At 41.4% G+C, this 23372-nt stretch overlaps 1 protein-coding gene and 1 long non-coding RNA gene across 5 annotated transcripts in view; both read right to left on the reverse strand.

Moving 5' to 3' along the window:
- uvssa (UV-stimulated scaffold protein A) overlaps positions 1-23372 on the reverse strand; it is a 64596-nt gene that overhangs the window by 40960 nt on the left and 264 nt on the right. For 3 of the 4 annotated variants that reach the window (XR_010165130.1, XM_063876288.1, XM_063876286.1), the window contains exons 2-8: positions 22760-22890; positions 21360-21513; positions 14856-15032; positions 12787-12907; positions 12271-12702; positions 11797-11906; positions 10539-10667 (exon numbers count right to left, since the gene is read on the reverse strand). Coding sequence is in view for 3 of the 4 variants with exons in the window: in XM_063876288.1 (XP_063732358.1) it covers positions 10539-10667; positions 11797-11906; positions 12271-12702; positions 12787-12907; positions 14856-15032; positions 21360-21513; positions 22760-22869 (1233 nt within the window). In the remaining variant the exon portion in view is untranslated. The remainder of the gene's footprint in view (positions 1-10538; positions 10668-11796; positions 11907-12270; positions 12703-12786; positions 12908-14855; positions 15033-21359; positions 21514-22759; positions 22891-23372) is intronic. The other variant, XM_063876287.1, reaches the window with a different exon arrangement.
- On the reverse strand, positions 15332-20163 carry LOC134859659 (uncharacterized). The gene is made up of 2 exons (XR_010165131.1): positions 19207-20163; positions 15332-18111 (listed from the first exon to the last, which is right to left on the reverse strand). It is a non-coding gene; the product is annotated as an uncharacterized LOC134859659 (long non-coding RNA).

A 23372-nucleotide genomic window follows, 5' to 3' on the forward strand; every position in this document is an offset into this window, starting at 1 on the left:
AAATCAATGGATTGGTACATGAACGAGTCCTAAAACCGAGAAATAAGTTAACATTTAGCATTTGTTGTTCCCTCGTCTCAAAGCCAATGTTTTAGCATGTTTTTAACAGTTAGCTGCCTGACGGTATGTGGTTAAAACAGGCTTTAGCGGTTTTAACGTCAGAATACGTCAGTATACCCCACTGGTGAATGTCTGAACTTTTATGTATCATCAAAACAGCAGTGAGACCGCTAACAACATTACGCCCAACATTAGCCGCCTTTAGCTTAGCATTGGTAGTGCAAAGTCATGCAACAGTGATGTAGTTTGTTTATAGCCTAACGTTAGCTTTTTACTTCGGGCGACAGCGTTAACGCTTCAAAAATCGGTGATGTAAGTGTATCCTCTTAACATGGTAAACATTTAATTGTAAATTGTATTTGTCTAAGGTTAATCATTTCTTGTTAAAATATTTAATGTATTTAAGATTAAGATTTAATTTTTGAAATACAAGATTACGTCTCGTGCTGTCCTCGTGTGAGATAAACAAAAAAGAGACAGTAATAAATTAGATGCACTGACACTCAGCTCCGTCAGCTTAAGTTACATTTTATGCTAATGAAGTTACAAGGATTCAGGAATACTTCCGTCTGTTTCAGAGCATGCAGCCAACGAGGTATGTTGTATTTATTTTACAGTTTATATCTTTGCTGAAAGTAATCTCCCCTGCTGTGCATGTTATTAACATGGTCCTATGTTTATTCATTCAGACTGTTTGTTTATATTTATATTTAACGGTGGAATAAACCCATAATGAAAAAGCCACTTGTGTCTGCCTGCGCTTGTGGTATTACAGGTGATAATATATGGAGATTATCCTCTTCAACCATATGATTATTATAAATGTGTGTTTGCCAAAGATCTTATTTTCTACAATATTCCGAAATCCGAAGGAAAATCCCATTGCTTTTTGTATCCTTACAATACTAACTTACAGTAATGCTAGCTTGCCCTACAAAAATACATCATCACAGCATCACTATATGGCAAAGTGTGTAACCTACAAACTTAAACTTATTTTCCTGCTCTTCACATTTAAACTGACACTGTACGCAGTAAACTGTTTCTCCATCAGCTTGTATCAGCTATAGGGAGAACAATAGACAGGTTATAAAAAGAGACTACTGAGGCCTGTACCACGAAGCCAGTTCAACATACCCTGGATATGTTTGAGTTCCCTGGCTTACCTAAACCTAAGAAACGCAATCTCGCTATTCGATCCTACTACACTGGTTATCAACTCGGTAAGTCAACCCAGGGTTTCTCTGTCCGGCTATGAGCGCGTTCACGTGAAAAGGCCGGGGTTAGCAACATTTGACCAATCACAAACCCGGAGAAGCGTAGTGAAAGCGGAGCGTCATACGTCATGAATGAAAAGTCAACTATCATGTTAGACAAATAAGAAGTTAAACATTAAAATCCATGAATTAAACACTTGATCCAGGATCAAACCAACATAGGTGCAGCTGGAGGTGCAGGAAGAACAGCTGGTAAAAAACTACCGACAGTTTGAATGCGTAAATTAACAGGTATATAATATCACTGTCCCCCCCATCAAAGACACGAATGGATCTGACACTTTAATTGACCTTTCGCTAAGCCCCGCCCCCCTTGGTTATTGTTGCTAAGTCCGACAAACATACTTTCAACATGGTGTTTTTGACAGCTCTTCCAGCTGAACTGCTGTCCGGCTTTTACAAAGCAGCAAATGCTGTTTCTGACCGAAGTATACAGAGAGGTTTACAGTATGCCTTTGAGGTTTACATACATCAAGGTAACAAAAAATGAGCATAACGCGATCAAAATAGAGGCAAAAGCGAATAAATCACAATCAAAAAGTGAGTTGCCACATCAGCTGATGATCCAGACGGAGGCTGGCAGAAATGATGTCAACGAGCAACACTGTTCCTGTAAAGCTGGGTAGGTCTATATTCACTATTATCATCGTTATTATAAAGCATAAACACAAAGCACGTATAACATATAGCCTTATATGCTAGCGTATCATAACCATAACAGGCAACGTTAGCAGGCTAGCTGTAATTAACGAGGTGATCTTTCATTAGCTCCACAGGGTTCTGCGCCCACATCATCGGGCTTATCCATACCCTGCACCTCTGTAAGAAAACAAAACGCCAACATGTCTGTAGGCCTAGAACTACAGTCCTCCACAAGCTTAGCACAACAGTGGCATAAACCCAGAGGTGTCAAAGTAACACCACAGCCCGAGACAGCAATCGTTGTGGACAGGGCCAAGACAGACAGAAAAACGCGACCCATCTTCTGCCAATACAACAACCAAATGTAAAGATTGAGATCACAGAATACCGAAGAGTTTAACTTAACTGTAGGGTTAAAGACAAAAGTCTTACATTAGAACACACAAAAGTGTGCCGGTCGATCCTTGAGGGGTTCAGCTGAGAGTGAGGACGTCCACAAAGTTTAATCCACAGGCGACACTTGTCAGGCTTTGATTTTGGTTTGGGGAAGGGGAAGAAACGCACACCCCCCTCCAACCTCTCTGGGTAACGACTATCAGTCTTACAAGTGCCCCAGCCACAACATTTAACCATATCTTTCTTATAGTCCACAAACGACAGAGTTAAAAGTACGAAAATCTGAGACACAGTCAATAGAGCGCTGTCATGAAAGTGTCGGAGCTTTGTCGGAGTCTGTTGTTGGCGCCGCTGTGATTAGCCAGTCTTCTTTCTCGGGAAAGGAGAATTACACTTGAGTGTTTGGTCACCTTAATGTGTTGTTTTGCATAAAGTATGCGGCACTGTGTTGCACGGCCTGATACGGCTCGAGGAGCTGACACAGATAAGGAGATATATGTTATGATGTGATATGAAGTGATTTGAATGATAAATGCGACACATCCACGTCTGTATAGTACCGCGGACTGTACGCAATTCTCTGAGTTACTTTGCTCTGGTTACTACATTTGTGGCAGATAGGCCTATTTAAGTAAGCTTTCTTGCCGCAAATGTAGTGATAGTCTAATTGCTCTGAAGGTGGGCAGTGATTCTATTCCTTTTCATGTTCACATAGTCGACGAGTTTGCCATCCGTCTCTCCTGCATACTGCAGTTTAAACTGTATTTCCATTATCCTGTAGTTTGACTCATAGCTTTAAACTCCGCACACAGAGCTCTGATTGGTCATCAGGCGGGGCTTTCACTGAGTTGATCTCTTATCTGGAACATAACCTGCTCCTGAGCATGGAGATCTACCCCGGTAAGAAGTGAACCACCGTCGTAGGAACGAAAACCCAGATTTAACCCTGAGGTTACCTCGGTAACCCCAAATCCTGCTTCGTGGTACAGGCCTCTGGTGTCAAATGAGTGCTCAACCTCAATAGATGCCCTGAGTAGAGAATCAGTATCAACAGAGGAAAAGTCAGGCTTCTTTATTCCTAATTGAAGTGACCTGAAAAGTTCTGGAGGTAAAACTAGACCAAAGAGAGGATATAGATCCAGATCGCTCAACTCTCCAGAGGCCAGTGCCGGCTGCTTTCACCTCACACTTTCTCAGAACACTGTCTCCAGAGGGGGGGCTTACCAGAGCATAATACCACCTCCTACAGCCCTGTCTCTGAAGCTGGAGAGAACGATGAATGGCTGCATGATTTGGGGAGGAAATTGTGATTTTTTTTTACTGATATTTCAATTTGGATAAGATGATACATATTGGGGAATTGATTATCTTTGCATTGTTACACTAATTATCATTATAAATATACAATTGTTCTATTGTGACTTTTTACGAGAATCTGTACCGAACAAATACATTTGGTTAAATTGATTAGAATTCAAGCTCCACAATTCTCCAACCAAAATAACATTTGAACACATATTTCACCTTTAACAGATATTGTGCTGAACACTGATCAGACACTAAATTTCCTGTTGTCGCATTGGCTTCACCCCTACCTTGGGTAAAAACTAACAATTAAGGAAATAAAAGTCTCTATCTAGCTAATTGGACCAACTGCAAGCTAAATTAGCATGAGCACACTAATTGGAACTAAGAATATAAAAATTCAAATGTTATATGTGATGTTACTCTAGAGGGCAGTATGTAAGGACTTGATTTGGGAATTGGAGTGTCCCTGGTTCAAATCCCATTCGGAACATGTACAGAGCGGTAACCCTACCCACGGAAGCTCCTGTGGGTGTTTGAGTGTATTTCGGACCTACGTACGTGATCTAAAATATTTACAAAGTGAACATTTGATGAATAGAGTATGTTTTCTTGTTCTTAGCTTTGTGAAACTCTAATATTCCACTCCTCAGAGCCGTCAGCCCTGAAACATGACATGTGCATCTCTATTTCCAACAGTATTCCTTCGGCACGATGCAGATGTGTCTCCAGTCCGTCTCATTGTCTTATGGAATAAACAAGCCTCTCTATCTGCCTCCATGGCACCCTCTTCTCTCCCCGGCTCCCCGCTATGGGAGACTGTATTGAGAGGCCTGCTGAGAGAGAAAGCAATCGTGCGGCGTGTCAGCGGGCCGATAGAGAAGGACCCGGTAATGGAAGGCCTTTTAAGGCTAAAAAGGAAAAGCTAATTATGATAAAGGGGCTGTAAGTTGTGTGGTTATCGCGGGGCTGGGCTGCTGGTGCAGCAGACTGCTCCCTGACAGTGATAAGCAGGCGGAGCGAGACGCCCGGCGCTCTGTCACTGTCACTCCCACGCTCTCTTCTGCTAAAGATGGATTCACACTATACAACTTTTATGTGTTTTTTTCAAACGCACAAAGCATTCATTGGATCTTTAAAACCTAAATCTGCAGCCTGCTGTTCCTTTCTCTTTTCTATTCTCTTGTCTCTCAGCACTGCAGGTGTGTTAGGGTTAACCCGTCCCTGAGACACAGAGCAATTAAAGCTCTCCAATCAGCAGTTACTCTGAGAGGAACGCTTCTAAATGGCAGGCTCTCTCCACTCTGCTGTAGACTTTATGAAGATATCACATTCCTACAGGTGGACACCTCCTCAATTTGTCATTCAATCTCTTCATCAGCTGATGCTATTGTTGCAAGTCAACCACACAATCTCAAAAAGCCAGAATCCTGCAGGTACAGAAGCTTTTAATCAGAAAAATATTTGTAATTGCCACACACAGAAGTTGGGAGATTTTTTAAATTCATTTATTATTATTTGTTTACTTAAATGCCTTTTTTCCAACGCATAAAGCATTCCGTGGACCTTTAAACCCTGAATCTGCAGCATGCTGTTCCTTTTCTTCTTTCTCTCAAGTATGTGTTTGGGTTAGCCCGTCTCTGAGACACAGAGCAACTAAACCCTCAGATGAGCAGTTAGTGTGAGAGGAACGCCTCCAAATGTCAAGCTCTGTCCACTCTGCTGTAGATATGACTTTAGGAAGAGGATAAATGCCTACAGGTTTCCACTAGTGGACACCGTCTGCTCATTTGTAAGTGCCAAATACAGAAGTTGGGGCCTTTTTATTTAACCAAAACAAATATATGTACTTTTATGCCTTTTTTCAAACGCATATAGCATTCATTGGACCTTTAAAACCTGATCTGCAGCCGGCTGTTCATTTCTCTCTTCTATTCTCCTGTTTCTGTCTCAGCACTGCAGGTTAGGGTTACCCCATCTCTGAGACACAGAGCAATTAAAAAATCTGCAGTTAGTTCGAGAGGAAAGCTTCCAGGCTCTCAGACGACAGCTTGTGGCGGCTGGATGTGCAGCAGAACGGCGATGCTGAGCGTGAATACAGAGGAGCCAGACAGACGTATCAGTTGTCAGCCCTGGGGCACATTAGTGCCGCTGAAGGGAATGAATGGGTACAACTTCCCCCTTGCTTCCCAATTTCTACTCTCTGTCTCTGATGCTTTATGCATTATGGCTGCGCTTCGCTATCTCACCTCTCTATTCATATTTCCGTCCTCCCGCTCTCTATCGTGGTGCTTCCCCCCTGGGAGCCCGCAGGAATGCAAAGAGACATTTGAAAACAAAAAACAGCACGAGAACACTTTGAGAGGCATGCAAATGAAGGCAGAATAACAGAGGGTGTACATCTCATCAGGAAAAGGGCCGGATAAAGTATACCATTTGTTCATTTAACAGGCTAGCATTATGTTTTTTATCCATGTTGTGTCTGAAGCCAACAAAGACTTTCTATTTTGGTTTTAATTCATTTCTTCCTGAAAAAGTAATAGGAAAGGGAACTGGGCTGTATTTCAAGGTGTGTCTGCTGGCAGGTCATCCATGATTGGACTTTGTTTTTTCCACAGTTAAAAGCCTGGCTTTTTCTAAAAACTCATCATCTCGGCGTGGTGACGAGCATCTGAAGCTGCAGTCCTTTCTACAGCCACTAGATGGTGCTGCTGAGACCCTTGCTGTGCTCATTTGACAGAGTGTGTTTATGACATACTAGTGATGACCGTCAACACTGCCGGGTGTGCACATGCCCAGCTGGTTGTGGGTGATCACCTGCAAGCTTTAGGGTTAGAAACACCCCTTGGTTTGCAAACTCTGAACCTAAGAGAGTTCAATTTGGACTCTAAAGTCTCTAAATGTCATTTAAAAAGAATAAAATGTTGAGGTGAGGCCATGACAATTAAGGTTTGAGAGATAGAAATGATGTGATGCAGGATTTACACCAAGTGTCTTTCTCAAAATACCAATCGAAGTAGTAGAAGCACTGTTTTCGTATGTGTTTTGCATTAAACATCCCTGCTGTGGAGAGCTTTTTGTTGGTGCTCTGACTTATTTTCATTCAGGCTCATCACTCTTCTGCATCTGTTCTTCCTCATGACATCCCACCTGTCTAGGGCTCCATGTGGCCTGTGTGTAGTGTGTTTAGTGTGTGTAGCGCTGATGTGGTTTCACTTCATTTGCAGTAGCATGCCGCCCTCTGCTGGCCGTGCTCTTTCGTAACAAAACACTGTAGATAAATATGTATTGCTAAATCATCTGCCGGTACGCTTGTCAAAGGTATGTATGTTTAAGTGTGCCATCATTTATTTTTGATGTTTTCCCATCATCACTGAGTGCGGGGATAATGTAACACAAGAAGCTATCAGCTAACCTTAGCTCTGAAATAGAACGTCTCATCTGTTTGAAGTAGTTTATCTGTAACACCTTGTTTTAAAGGTCTCCTATTATACTGTATTTGGACTGGGAACTGGAAGGTCACCAGATCAAGTCCCCGAAAGACCAAGTGCAGGTGTCCCTGAGCAAGGCATCGTTCCCTACACTGCTCCCCGGGTACCGTACATGTGGCAGCCCACTGCTCCTAACACTAGGATGGGTCAAATGCAGAATTCTCGAAATTTCCACACGGGGATAAAGTAGATCTTTCAGTACAGTGTTACCTCTGCTAAGGTGAACACAGACCATAATACTTCCAAAACACAGTAGTTTCAGCTTGCCAACTGTATATGGGACGTGGGTGGGACGTTGCCAGGAGCCAGCCGTCATTTTCGTTATTACTTCATAAGGAAAGCAAATCTGGATCAGCTCGTTTGTAGGAGAAGAGAGAGGGTTGTATTTCCTGACACTTTGTGAGCCTTAGGCTTCCACTTCCACAAACAGGTGAAGAAGGTGAGTGGATCGATTTTAATTTTTGTTGGTTTTTTGTAGTCACTCTATGACTTTAGGATCTAAAAACATGTAATATAGCTTATACATCTGTTTGTTGTGCCACATGCAATGAAATTAATAGAACAAGAACTACACAGACAGTTGAAAACGGGGCAACAGCAGCTCAGTCTCCAGAGACATGACCTGGGAACTGGAGGGTGGGTGGTTCAAGTCCAAGAACAAAGACATCAGTATGAATTAAACGGGCTTAGCACACTCCACCTGGTGGTCCAAATGAATAAAACCGTCAAATTGAAAGCTATTTGCAGCAAATTCAGTTATTTTTTATGCTTAATTGATCATTTCAGCCTCACAGCCAACCATCACACCCCTGCCCGTATTGGAATGACCTCTCTAACTACTCTATCTACCAACGGGTCACAGTGCATCAGCCTAATGCAGCACAAGGCCATAATAGATTGTCACTGAGGTAATAATAATAATAATACTAATAATAATAATAATAATAATACATGTTATTTACGCACTTTTCCTGGTGCTCAAAATGCTATACAAGCAAGTAAAGAACAATATCAGCATCAGGACCAGCAGACCTAACAAACTGATTACGAAAGCTGGCTCTGTCGTCGGCGTCAACCTGGACGATTTTGAGGCTGTGGTGGAGAGCAGGACACTCAACAGTGCCCCTCCACCAGCGGAGCCCCTTCTCCAACAGACTGCTAATGTAATATTCCATTCCTTACACGCTTAATGGAAATAATATCCTGCCATACAGCTCCGGGAAAATTGAGGAGACCACTCCACATGTTTTATCTTTATCTCTACATGTATGGCAGCCATTCCAGTGTCTGTTGAATTCCAACACAGAGAACAATTGTTAGTAGTTTATAGAATACAATAAGAAAAAGAAGAGAATAATTTAACTCAAAGACATACCTATAAATAACTAAACAAGTGGAACTGATAATGCTGAAGTGGTCTCTTATTTTTTCCTGCGGCTGTATACTGGGTTAACTGAACAGTGGCCCATCAATGTTGTTTTAATTGTCAGATATTTTTTGTAATCTTTGTGCTCATCTGTATATGTTCTTCTCTCTAATGCCGGTTTATTTCTATTTCTATTTTGAGATGTTTATATTTTAGAATTTATACTCTTCATTTCTTATTATGTGCCTACTTGCTTTACATGCTGCTGCAATGAAAACATTTCCCAATTTGGGATCAATGAAGTACATCTTATCTTATCTTTTCTTAAAGGTTTCCTATTAAACTATATTTGAACAATATATTGTATTGTATCCAGGGTTTCCGTTAGAAAAAAAATCTGCCGGTCAAAGTGACCGGCCGAGGTTTCACCTTCCGGACATTTTGATAACACCACGGTCAAATATTCCACGAACGAAACACCCGAGACTTTTGCCTTTTCTCTGGAGGCGGAATCGGCACATCTGGCACAGGCACAGACCGGTCATCATCAGCAGCAGCAGCAGCAGCAGCACCTCTCTTGTGAGTCGCATCTGGAGTCGTCGCATCTTTCAGAAAAAAACTTTTAAGGCTACTCTGCCTGGGACCGGCCATATTTTAACAATAGCCGACGTAGCCTATTTGTTTGTTAGCAGAAGACGCTAGCCGCATTCAATAAACAAAGTGGTTGTCATGTTTACGCTTTTCGCGGTAGAATCTTTGCTGCACGCAAACGCTCGTGGGCCAATCACACGCCATACACCTTCCGATGTATTTGTAGGCCTGTTAGGTTAAATTATTTTATTCTAATAGGCTACTGTGTTACTACATTAGACTAAATGGTAGTATTATTCTGAAAATCAAATTGAGTTAGATAGAGGGATTATTAGTCAATTTCAAACGGACACTTTGACCGGTGAGATTTCATTTTCTCGGACATTTATTTTTTTTCCCGGCCAATGTCCGGTAATTACCGGACAACGGAATGTCTGATTGTATCTATACAAAACTTGTCTCTGAAGCGCTTTGCTTAAAATATCAAACAGATCCCCAGCTAAACGCTGCCGTGATGAAACGCCACATTATGTTCCAAACCACATCCAGCATTATTTCTGAAACACTTCTCAATGTTTACCACTAGAACAGAGACATTATATGTATTATATATACAGCAACTCTAAGTCCCTCCTGCATACATCCTGCTGAACACACACACACACCAGCTGGGGAGGGGATTCAGCTCGCGACTGTATATGGGGGACAAAAGGTTGGGACGTGTCACGGGGCGGGACGTTGCCATGAGTTCAATGTAAAGCCAGCCCATATTTCCGTTATGATGTCAAAACCAAAGCAAATCTGGATCAGCTCGTTTGTACCCCTGTTTTTAGAGAGGTGGGTAAGGAGGAAAAGAGAGAGGGTTGTAATTGCCTGTCTGAGTCTCCTTACACACCAGGGACACATATTTATGTATAAAGACAGCAAAAAGTTCATTTTGCAAAATAGGGGACCTTCAAAGGAAAATTAACAATACCCCTTCACACTTTTTCTCCCCTCTGAAGAAGATCTGACTTTAGGGAGATAAAAAATGCCCTACAGGTTTTCACTAGCCACCTTCTCCTCAATTTGCCATTACATTTCTGCTCAGCTGATGCTCTTATCCGTCTCTTAAAGAAGTGCATTCAACCACACAAACTCAAAAAGCCAGAATCCTGCAGGTATATAAGATTGAGGAGCCAAACCTTTGTACGTTTTTTTGAGTTCATTCATTATTTAGATTTTATTTTATTGCATTAGCTGTAGTGGGTTTTCTCTCGCGATGGAAAATGTGTAGACTCTTTGTTCTGATCTTTCCACTATTGTAACCAGGATAGAAAACAGGGCATGTCCCAGTGGGTTAAATACCTGGCCGTTCTAAGGACCTTATGGGATGTCCTCACTCCCAGTGGAGACGCAGCAGGGACTCACCACTCTGCGGTGTCTGGTCTTGTAGTCGATGTGGAGCTCTTTGTGTTTCTGCAGCGCTGCCTCCAAACTCCTCTTCAGATCCAGAGCCCTCTGCAGGAGCCGCTGCTCAGCATAGGCCTTAGTGAAGACCTGCACACACCACACCACACCACACCACACACAGTAAAAGTATTAATACCAGTGTAGGAATACTCACAAAAAATGACAGTCCTGCATCGAAATACAATTGTAAAAGTATTATCTTTATTATATACTTTAAGTACAACATGTTAAGATATTTATCTTCAGAAATGTAGAGTTATAACTCATACTCCACTTCACTGAATGTTTCTCTAACGCTGGGTAGCGTGTGAACAACAGTTGATTCTAACCTGTTATAAATAAAGCATGATAAATGACTTGCTGATTATAATTTGTTTTATTTATCTGAATCTTTTGAGTTACTAAAGCTGTCAGAAAAATGTACTGCAGTAAGACGTAGATAAGTGCCTCTTAACTGTTGAGTAATAGAAGTATAAAGTAGAATAAAATAGAAATAATCAAATATAGCACATTGTTAGTTTGAAATTAATTATAAGTAATGTAGTTGGGTAAATGGACTTAGCTACAGTCCACCACTGAGAACAAGGAGTCATATAATGGCAGCATTAGTGACTTAGTAGTAGTAACGGTGATCAGTTATTACCAGAGGTGGGAAGTTACAGTACTCATGTACTGAGTTTTACATTTAATGCTATTCTATACCTCTACTTCACTACAATTAAAAGAGAAGACATCTAATTTTACTCCATTTCATTTCTCAAACATCTTTAGTTACTGACATTAATGCATCTCTAATCATGTAAGTAGTGGAATAACTCTTTAAGTCACAAAGGAGTCAAATTATTTAAATATTTTTAAAAAGTCGTCAGAACTTTGTTTATCTAACACAGTAAATGCTACCTGATGTCTTGAATTGTCACATATATAAATATCATTATAAACACATAAAGGCCATTCTTCTGAACGACGATGTATTTGTACTTGTTATACTTTGAGAACTGTTTGCTGATAATACTTTTGTACTTTTCTTTAAATAGGATTTTGAATGCAGGACTTTTACTTGTAATTTAGTATTGTGATAGCAATGTGTGTGTACTTTTACTGAGGTAAAGCATCTGAATACTTCACCCACCTGAGTAAGTGTGTGTGTGTGTGTGTGTGTGTGTGTGTGTGTGTGTGTGTGTGTGTGTGTGTGTGTGTGTGTGTGTGTACTGACCTGAACCCAGCCCTGCACAGCTGGGAGGTGTTTGCTCATTATCAGTCGATGGAGGTCTATCACCGTGGAAACCACGGCCTCATTATCCTCCGTCTCCCTGACGTGAAGACCTGGGAAAGAGAAAGAAAAACATGGAGAATACAAGATTGTAATTTTATCATAATATATAGAGTTCTCATGTTACATTCTAATAATATTTTTGAGAGTAGAAAGAGGACATAAAACGACAATATTTCCAGACCAAAAACTCACAATGTTAGACACATAAAAACTCACGGTAAAGAAAAAAGTTTTAAAATGTTGATTGACAGCCAGTATTATAATGTGTGTGTGTGTGTGTGTGTGTGTGTGTGTGTGTGTGTGTGTGTGTGTGTGTGTGTGTGTGTGTGTGTGTGTGTGTGTGTGTGTGTGTGTGTGTGTGTGTGTGTGTGTGTGTGTGTGTGTGTGTGTGTGTGTGTGTGTGTGTGTACCCACCAGGGCTGAGGTTCAGGTCCAGGTTGTAGGAATGAGAAATAAGCCCAGAGCTCCGGATAAATGTGTCTTGATTAGGAGGCTCCTCCCCCCCCTCCTCCTCCTCACCACTCTCCTCCTCCTCACCACTCTCCTCCTCCTCCTCTTCTTCTTCCTCCTGCTCATCCACCCCCCTCCTCTCTAAACCCTTCTCCTCCTTTATGTCTCCGATCTTTCCCTCTTCTTTGCTTTTGACTTCCTCCTCCTCTGTCCGGTCCTCCTGCAGTTCTTTGCTGCAGCAGGGCTCTTCATCCACTGAGGACAGTTCATTGGCTGGCTGGGAGTTTGGATGGCTGCTATTGGTCGTCTGGCTGTCTGTGAGGTGGAACCCTGGGATGAGCAGGCTCATACAGGACTCCATCTCTGTCAGCGTGGCCTGGATTTCCAGATACGACTCTGACAGAGAAACATAACGTTAGTATAGGGAAATGACTGCAGAAAAGATTCTCTATCATCACGGAGGGGGGGGGGGGTCTTTACCCTCCATGTCATTGGAGGCTGCCTCCACTCTCTCCTTGTAGATCTTCTCCATTTTCCTCCGCCTCTCCTCCTCCCTCGTCCTCTCGGCCACCGTCCGGGCCTCAGCGTCCTGGAAGTCCACCTGAGGAGACAGACGGCTCACTTTACTCACAGCTGGATCTCACAGCAGATCATCAACAAGGGACCTTTGCTCACTGATGACTGGTCAGCTGATCGGGGAGTGGGAAAAATGTACTGCTGCATTAAAGGTCCCATATTATGCTAAATGAACTTTCTGATGTCTTTTATACATAAATGTGTGTCCCTGGTGTGTAAGGAGACTCACAAAGTGTCAGGCAATACAACCCTCTCTCTTTTCCTCCTACCCTCATCTCTAAAAACGGGGGTACAAACAAGCTGATCCAGATTTGCTGCCGATATGACATCATAACCAAAATGTTAGCTGGCTTTACATTAACCTCCTGGTAACGTCCCGCCCCCGTGACACGTCCCAACCTTTCGTCCCCCATATACAGTCGCGAGCTGAATCCCCTCCCCAGCTGTGTGTGTGTGTGTTCAGCAGGATGTCAGCAGGAGGGACTTAGAGTTGCTGTATATATAATACATATAAAGTCTCTGTTCTAGTGGTAAACATTGAGAAGTGTTTCAGAAATAATGCTGGATGTGGTTTGGAACATAACGTGGCGTTTCATCACGGCAGCGTTTAGCTGGGGATCTGTTTGATATTTTAAGCAAAGCGCTTCAGAGACAAGTTTTGTATAGATACAATACAATATATTGTTCAAATATAGTTTAATAGGAAACCTTTAAGAAAAGATAAGATAAGATGTACTTCATTGATCCCAAATTGGGAAATGTTTTCATTGCAGCAGCATGTAAAGCAAGTACGGCACATAATAAGAAATGAAGAGTATAAATTCTAAAATATAAACATCTCAAAATAGAAATAGAAATAAACCGGCATTAGAGAGAAGAACATATACAGATGAGCACAAAGATTACAAAAAATATCTGACAATTAAAACAACATTGATGGGCCACTGTTCAGTTAACCCAGTATACAGCCGCAGGAAAAAATAAGAGACCACTTCAGCATTATCAGTTCCACTTGTTTAGTTATTTATAGGTATGTCTTTGAGTTAAATTATTCTCTTCTTTTTCTTATTGTATTCTATAAACTACTAACAATTGTTCTCTGTGTTGGAATTCAACAGACACTGGAATGGCTGCCATACATGTAGAGATAAAGATAAAACATGTGGAGTGGTCTCCTCAATTTTCCCGGAGCTGTATGGCAGGATATTATTTCCATTAAGCGTGTAAGGAATGGAATATTACATTAGCAGTCTGTTGGAGAAGGGGCTCCGCTGGTGGAGGGGCACTGTTGAGTGTCCTGCTCTCCACCACAGCCTCAAAATCGTCCAGGTTGACGCCGACGACAGAGCCAGCTTTCGTAATCAGTTTGTTAGGTCTGCTGGTCCTGATGCTGATATTGTTCTTTACTTGCTTGTATAGCATTTTGAGCACCAGGAAAAGTGCGTAAATAACATGTATTATTATTATTATTATTAGTATTAGTATTATTATTATTATTACCTCAGCGACAATCTATTATGGCCTTGTGCTGCATTAGGCTGATGCACTGTGACCCGTTGGTAGATATCCTCTGGCTTTAGAGAGGTCATTCCAATACGGGCAGGGGTGTGATGGTTGGCTGTGAGGCTGAAATGATCAATTAAGCATAAAAAATAACTGAATTTGCTGCAAATAGCTTTCAATTTGACGGTTTTATTCATTTGGACCACCAGGTGGAGTGTGCTAAGCCCGTTTAATTCATACTGATGTCTTTGTTCTTGGACTTGAACCACCCACCCTCCAGTTCCCAGGTCATGTCTCTGGAGACTGAGCTGCTGTTGCCCCGTTTTCAAATGTCTGTGTAGTTCTTGTTCTATTCATTTCTTTGCATGTGGCACAACAAACAGATGTATAAGCTATATTACATGTTTTTAGATCCTAAAGTCATAGAGTGACTACAAAAAACCAACAAAAATTAAAATCGATCCACTCACCTTCTTCACCTGTTTGAGGAAGTGGAAGCCTAATGCTAACTTCTTATAGGCTGTCCCATAGGAGGCCTGCCATGATTGGACAGCCTGGATGGCCTGTGCCCTCAGCTTCCTGGCTATTTCCTTAGGAGGGGGGAGGGGCTGCTCCGAATCCGTCTCTACTGTCAACTCCAAGAACTCCTTCAGATGATGGATAACAAGACACAGCTCAGATATGCAACAGCTCAAAAAGGTACAATGCCCCTGGGTAAATCAAGATCGAAATGGGTTTTAAGTAGGGATGCACCGATGCACCGGCCGAATATCGGAATCGGCCGATGTTTGGCTCGTTAACTGCCATCGGCCATCGGCAAAAAAAGATGACATTCACCGATGGCAGTGGCCGATGTTCAGTGCCGCTGCTAGCCATTTTGGTGCCCTAAGCATAATTCCTTCATGATGCCCTCCCCCCCCCCCCCCAATAAAAAAACATTCGCGGAAAAGTTTAACTTTTTTATTACCAAACATATAAAACAATAGCAGCAGCAAACACACAGCAAAACAACAAACTTTTGACATTTGAAAGTGCAAACTTTCCTTCAGTAACTTTGAATAAATTACACTAAATAACATCAATAAGTACAATCAATAAAATCTTAAATAAAACAAAGATTTAGAGGACGAAAAGTCACAACTTTACTTACTTTGTAAACAGTAAGGCTTTGTAGAACAGCTAAAACACATTCAAGTAAAGTGCAAAAAAAGTGTTATCAAAATAAATCAAGGACATCCTTTTTGAGAGAGCATAATGCTATTCTTTAACAATCAAGCATTTCTCTATAAAGACTCTATAGAGGAACACGCCTCGCTGCAAAGTCATTAATTAGGTCATCATAGGACAGCCTCTGAGCCACTTCACCATTAATGCTGATGACAGCAAGACCACTTAGACGTTCCTGCCCCATTGTTGAACGTAAGTAAGTTTTGATGAGCTTCAGTTTCGAAAAACTTCGCTCAGCAGAGGCAACTGTAACAGGGAGAGTCAATGCGATTCGAAGAGCAACCCAGAGATTTGGATACACCTCTTGAAGGCGATTCTCATGGAGAAATGAGAGCAACTCCAAGGCAGTTGTTTGTGGTGGCAGTTGAGGAAGGTTGATGATTTCCTGAACCATCTCAAGTCCATCAATATCCGAATTTCCTTTCTCAGTCAGTGTCTTCTGCACTTCGATGCAGTTTTTTTGCAGGTTCTCCTTGGACATTCCGTGCACTCTGCTGAAATCAAGCAGCACTCCAAATTTGTCTCTGACCTGGGTCATGGTCTCAAAACGCTCCTGCAGTGACATCAAAGCGGAGTCCACAACACTGTTGAAAAAGGATACCTCAAGCCTTTTGAGGGCATCACTGAAGGGCTCGTCTGCAGCCTCATATGCAAACTGCTTTCTTGTGTTCCTGAGCCTTTTCTCCTTGAGCTCTGGCTCTATGTTCATCGCCTCGCAAAGGTCCTTGGCAGTTGACACTGCCTGAGCAAACCCAGAGTGCCTGTATCTGGAGAGGGAGGTTTTGGCATTGTCAATGAGCCCGACGGCAATGTCAAGCTGCATTGAACTTGTCTGCAGGAGCTTGTTTACCTGGTTAGTGGTTGTAAGAATTTCACACCAGACAACAGAACAGATCAGAAATCTGAAAGAGGCCACTTCTTCTGCCAGGGCTTGAGCCTCTATTTTTGCAACAGAGTCATTGACAGTTTCCCTAGCCTCGATGAGCGCATTTTGGATTTCTTTGATTTGACTTCTGACAGCTGTGACACTCCTAAGCCTGCTCTCCCACCTCACATCACTCCATGATTTCACAGTTAGGTTGATGTGTTTTGTCAAGATGCTCCACCGCTTTGTAGCTCCTGAGAAGAAACAAAATAGCTTCTGCAAATAGCCAAAAAAGCCAGTGGCATCCCTGGATGACTTCGCAGCATCAGCTATGACAAGGTTCATAGAATGAGCTGCGCAAGGAACAAACAACGCCCTCGAATTCAACTGTAGCAGTCGGGCCTGAACTCCTTGCTTTTTCCCCTTCATGTTCGCACCATTGTCGTAGGCCTGTCCGCGGCAATCATCAAATGGAATGTCGAGTTCCTTTAATTTGTCTAAAAGGACAGTAGACAGGTTCAGGCCAGTTGTTTCAACCACCTCCATATACCCAAGGAAATACTCCTTGATATTTGGCTTTGGCTCCAATTCAACAATGCGCACGATGAGGGACATTTGCTCCTTGTGGCTTATATCAGGTGTACAGTCAAGAATTATGGAGAAATATTTCGCTTCCTGAATCTGTGTGTGGATTGTTTGCAATGTTTTGTTGGAGACGATCTGGATCAGCTCATTTTGTGTCTGCTGACCAAGATAATGTGTTCGGGAGCTTTCATCGGTTATCTTGGTCAGGTGGTTCTCCATCACAGGATCAAAACTGCCTAAAAGTTCCACTTCTTTTAAGAAGTTGCCATTGTCTGGTTCATACAGACACTGTGAAGAGCCTCTAAATGACAAATTCCTTGAGGCAAGAGATAGGGTTATTTTCAGTAAGCGTTTGAGAACATCTCGCCACCTTCTTTTTTCTGCCTCCAGCAATGTCTGTTCCTGGTAGTCTATTGTCGTATTTGTCTGTAAACGTGTGTCCAGTTCTCTCCATTTAAACATGCACTGGGCATGGTCTGAGCTACATTCATGACTTATCAAATTATTGTTAATGTTGGACCAGTCACCGTTGCCCTCTGCAGTGAGCTTTATAGCTTTCAAACTGAAAAGCTTACACGCAAAACAGAATGCAGCATTGTTCTGTTTCGAGTAAACAAGCCAACTTCTCTTGACTTTCTCTCCATTTGAGAGCGTTTTGAAATGCAGGCTACTATGAAACGCCCTGCCATCTAGTCCCTTTGGAAAATTAAAATCTGATGGGACTCTAAATGGACCTCTTCGTACGATCTCAACACGATCCGCATCTAAAATCCGTAATGGCCAGAGAGCAGGATCAGTTGGAGAGGGCAAACCCGTTTCTACCTTGTCACCTTCTGACGGACTCTCAGTGACAGGACTTTCAGAGGTGGTGGTTATCTGCTGTGTATCTGTGGTGGTTGAGGGTGGTTGATCAGGGCTTAGTACTGTTGCGGGGTGTACAGACCTGCTTGCTGGCTGGGGTTGATTGGGTGAACTTGTCGATGGTTCTTCCTCATCTGTGTCCTCTTCTTGGCCTCGTGCTCCCGCTTGAACGTATTTCAGCATTGACCCTGCATTAATTTAGAAATACGAAGAAAAAAGATCAGTATAGAAAGAGACAAAATATTCAAATAAAGAATCTTATACCAAAAAAGAAAATAAAGATTTAAAACTGAAAGCATGCAACCAAGGAGCTCTCCCCCTTTATTACTTATATATCAACTATTTGATCAATCTTATCTAATCTAATATAAAAACATTATAGAATGAGTTGCAATATTGTACACAATTTAATAATAATGTTTGCTTTATATCATTCATAATGGATATTTTATATTTATATCTTAACAACAGGAATAAAAGGAATAAAAGCAAAATGATACACCTTACACAAGACTATTAAACTCTACATTTAATTGAATACAATATGGTTAGGAGGGCATTTTGTTTACTACAAAACGTTTTTCTATTTCACCGACAGATGTCGTCCATGCCTTTGCATGATATAAATGCAATCAAAACGCCAGTTAATTTAGTCATGTATCTTCTGTCACTCTCAGATATAGCTAAGCTAGCTGTAGCAGTAGCTACAGGCTTCACATTATCACGAACCCTTTTCTGTCCCATTGCACATAGAACACCTAACCTTATTTATGTGAGACTGTAGCCTATTTTGCTGAATTCTACCGAATGACAATCCTAAAGATGGCCGTGGGTTTATTATGCATTGGCATTGCAAACTCCAAAATAAAATATACTTTCTCAAATGCTATGTAAACTTTTCTAAATGCCTGGCTAAACACTATTAATTTCACGCCACACAGTGATAAATGGTCTGAAGCCAGAATTGTTAGCCTACCTAGTGCAATGACTGCTAACTGTTACTGAGAAAGTATTGGCCACCGTCACGTCAAAATAAACCATAAACTGTCACTATTCAATATCTAAAGTAAAGTAACGGCTAACTGGCATCAGTTACTTGCAAAATGCAGTTATAATTTTTAACAGCAAAATCTCAATTTAGCTTGCGCCTAAGTTATAACACATATTTGAGTTTGCTAACATTAGCAATAACGTCAGCTAGTTCAAGGTGTATGCATAGGCTAAGCTTTACACTAGCTGCACATATTTCCCGTATTTAAGAAAGATTAAACGTGGACACTTACCTGCAAGTGATGCACGGGCATCATCTCGCTGTTTCCTCTTTTTTCTTTTTTCTGCTCCTGACTCCTGTTGCCTTTTCATTTCCAAAAATGTCGAGTAATCCAAAAGACCACTGACAGCAAGGGCACCCACAGGGCGCTTGGGACGCAGATTGTGCAGATTGTGTTTTCGTTTGTGTTTGTGTGAGTGGGGAGGGGAGGGGGGAGGGGAGAGGGGGGCACCATCGGTACCTTTGAGTAGTATGCCTAAAAAGTGCCTCATATTTCTATAGTCTACTGAAATAATTTCGGCCTTATAATTATTATGACGATTTTTCATTAGGCTATTTTTGGTGGTGCCCCCTCGACACTTGGTGCCCTACGCACAGCGCGTAATGCGCGTTATGGGAGCGGCGGCACTGCCGATGTTTATGTTGATTTAAATGTCGCATGAACGCTGTGCTCGGGAGGAACCTTTCTTTTCGCGCACTTTTCTCAGTCAGGTAAAAGAAGATGGCAACCGTGTGGGAATATTTTACCGTCTCAAAGGAAGATCCGCGTCATGCAGTTTGCAATGCGTGTAAAACAGATATTTCAAGAGGTGGGACTAAAAAAAAGTCATTTAACACATCAAATCTCATTGGACATTTGAAAAGTAGGCACGCGGCGGTGTACAGTGATTACCTGCAAGCTGACCACAAACGGAAAAATGAAGCTGCCAAGAAAGCAAAAACAGCCACCATCGGCAAGACTCAGACTTTAATTGACACGGCCTTTGAGAGAGTCAAACTACTGGCTCCAGACAGCGCCAGAGCAAAACAAATAATGAACAAGGTGATGGAGTTCATCACTCTAGATAATCAACCTTTCTCCGTAGTAGAGGACGTGGGGTTTCGGAGTCTGATGAAGTTTATGGAGCCACGCTATACAGTGCCTAGCCGACGTCACTTGGCCGAGGTCTGTCTCCTAGAAATCCACAACATTGTGGCCACACACATTCATGAGTTACTTGCCCATGACATCACCGCAATCAGTTTTACCACTGATATATGGAGTTGAGATGTCAGCCCCGTGAGCATGCTTAGCCTCATGGCGCAGTGGATTGACAAGGATTTCAACCTGATAAAAGCAGTGTTACACTCTCAGGAGTTCACCGGCACCCATTCAGCAGCTGCCATCTCGGGAGGCATTTGAAAAAAAAATCCAGACGTGGAACATTGACAAAACCAAAGTGCATGCTGTGGTAAGAAATAATGCTAGGAATATGACGAAAGCTATGATGGACAGTGGTCTGGCTAGTTTTGGCTGCATGGCACATCTGCAACTTGCGGTCCATGATGGTGTTTTTAGCCAGCGCAGCGACAAGGCAGAGATGCTTATCTTTGTAAAGAAAAACATGCATCAAGAAGTAGGTGAGAGATACATACATGTATCATTAATGTTAAGAAGAGTAGGCCTACTGGGACTGTTTTTCCTGAGAGGCCGATTTTGTTTCATAAAGATGCCCCATGTTCCAGCCCATAAGTTCTGAAACACTGTAATGTTTTATTCTGTATGAAAAATACACAAGGTGAAACATAGCCCTATTTATTTATGTTTGTATTTATTAATAACATATTTTATTTATTTCCCAATTGTTTTTACATTTCACTTGATGTATTTTATGTTTGACAAATATTTTTTACTGGGCAATGTAGGTACTGAAAAAACAGCTTTTCATTGAGTAAGTTTGTGTTTATCAGGCTAGAACCACTCAAATAATTTTGTTGGGCAATGTAACTACTAAAAACAAATTATTTTCATTGATTAGTTAACAGTCTAAGAAGGCTTTTGAAAGTTATTTTCAGAAAAGAACTTGTAAATTAAGGTTATCTTAAATGTCAACTAAAAATTGACAATAAAAGTTGTTTTTGTTTCATAAATGTGTCTAATTGAATTTGTGCTCATTAAATAATAGTATGATGAAGAGCTGAAAGACTTTTAAAATAGTTCAGTAATGTTTCTGTGGCACCAAAGAGGGGATAAATAACAAAAAGAAAAACATCGGCCTCGGTATCGGCCATCGGCCAAGTTGTTATTTTAAACATCGGCATTGGCATCGGCCCAGAATTTCACAATCGGTGCATCCCTAGTTTTAAGGTATCGAGGTGTTCAGGAGGTCTACAGGAGGCTGGTACCTGGAAGTTGTCCACCAGCAGCGTCCTGAAGTGGTGAGACCTGGAGAAGAGCTCCGTGGCGATCTGGAAGGCGGAGAGTCGGACCTCAGCGTGTTCCTGGTTGAGCTGGGACATCACAGAGTTGTACACGTGCTCTATGCAGTCGTTAGATGCTCTGCCAGGAGGGAGAGACGCACAGTTAAGAACCGTTTCCATTCAATTCTATATAACGTTCATAAAGTATTTTATATTATTGATGTTCTTATTCTCCTGTGGGTTCTAACTCACCATGATTGTATTCAAACACTCTAAATAAAGGTTGTTAGAATATGATTATCAATGGTAATTGTTATGCCTTTAGAAATGTGTTTGTTACTCTGCTATCATAGTTTAATGCAATTTGTTTATTTTCACAACCATGGCAATATATAAGCAGTGCATGCTGGGAGACTGTAAGTAAATTTGCCATGCCGCGATCAGATACAGTTGCATGAGCACATCCAGTCATCAGCTCCTCAGTTAAAGGCTATTCTTTCTCTCTCTTTGCAAAGGCAAAGTCTGTAAGTATTAATGCATGTTATAAACTTACGTCGTCAAGTATTTTGAGGTTGTGAGTTCAGATGGCTAAGACGCTAATGGTGTTGCTAGGCTAAGTTTTAGCTTTCTGCTTTACCGTTGCTTGCTATTTGGTTAGCTTGATTGTATCATTGTTCTGTGTTTACAGTTTCACAAGATTCCCAGTAAACTTCATGGAAATGAATCATTTGTGTCCTGGGATTTTTGGTAGTGTTTAAACTCAATGGAAAGATAGCCCGTGACAGTAATACTGATACTAAACATAAGGAAACAGTAGCTTCATTGTAAACAGGTATTATGCTTGAAAAGCTATGTATTTAGAGCTTTTTTATTAATAGTTTTAAAGTATTAAGCTGTTATAATGCTTACACTGTGCATTTCATTTTTTGCACTCGAATTTCCAATAAGAAAATGTTTACCCTAATAGGAAATGTTTCTCTGGTAGCACAATGTATCTGCTCATTTCTCAGACAATGGAGGGTTTTCTAAATAAATCAATGGAATATTGGTTTTGTATGTTAAATTATTTAGGTGAGTATACATTAATAATATTATTATTATTATTATAAGAAGTAGAATTATTATATTTATTATTATTTATTTTTGTATCATTATTATTTATCCATTCTAGGGTCAAGATGCAGTTGCCCGTTTTTTTTTTGTTATTAATTTTTTTTATTAAAGAGGACTCAGAACAGCTTAAACAAAGCTTTACACTGCTGTGTCTGTTATTGAATAATTAAAACAGGGTTGGCTTCTTTATTGTAGGAGGGAGTAGTGAGTAGAGCAGCTGTAACCCTGCCTGCTCTCAGCGCTCTGGATGGGGCATTTCCTCCGGGACATACTTGCAGATCCTCTTCATGTCCTTCATCCGGTCCGGGTTGAGCTGGGGCTGTCCTGATGTGGTCAGCTCCTCCACCAGCTCCGACAGCCGGTCCCTCTGAGACAACTCCATCACCTGACGGCACGGGTCTACCTGAGTGGAACCAGACACACAGGACAGACATCTGAACACAAACAGGTCTGAGAGAGCGGGATGATGATAAAACTAGGATACATAAGTGATGGGGAGGTTCACACAGAAAGAACGAAGGGTTGTTATACCAGAACAGATGATGTGTATAATATCAATATTTTGTGGTTTTGAAGAATGTAATATAAATATTTTTAGGGTTTAATTGAAGGTGTCCTATTCTTTCAACATTACTCAATAACGCTGACGCTTAAAAACAACCATAGTATATTTTACTACAATATAAATAGTACAAAACAAAAGTATAGCATCACCTAGTAAACGTATAACTCTAATGTCACACACACACACACACACACACACACACACACACACACACACACACACACACACACACACACACACACACACACACACACACACACACACACACACAATGTATTGAAAAATAAAATCCTTCAGGATAAAATGTTAAAGTCCAGGGT

Source organism: Eleginops maclovinus, chromosome 23 (genome assembly GCF_036324505.1).
Source record: "Eleginops maclovinus isolate JMC-PN-2008 ecotype Puerto Natales chromosome 23, JC_Emac_rtc_rv5, whole genome shotgun sequence".
Taxonomy (NCBI): Eukaryota; Metazoa; Chordata; class Actinopteri; order Perciformes; family Eleginopidae; genus Eleginops; species Eleginops maclovinus.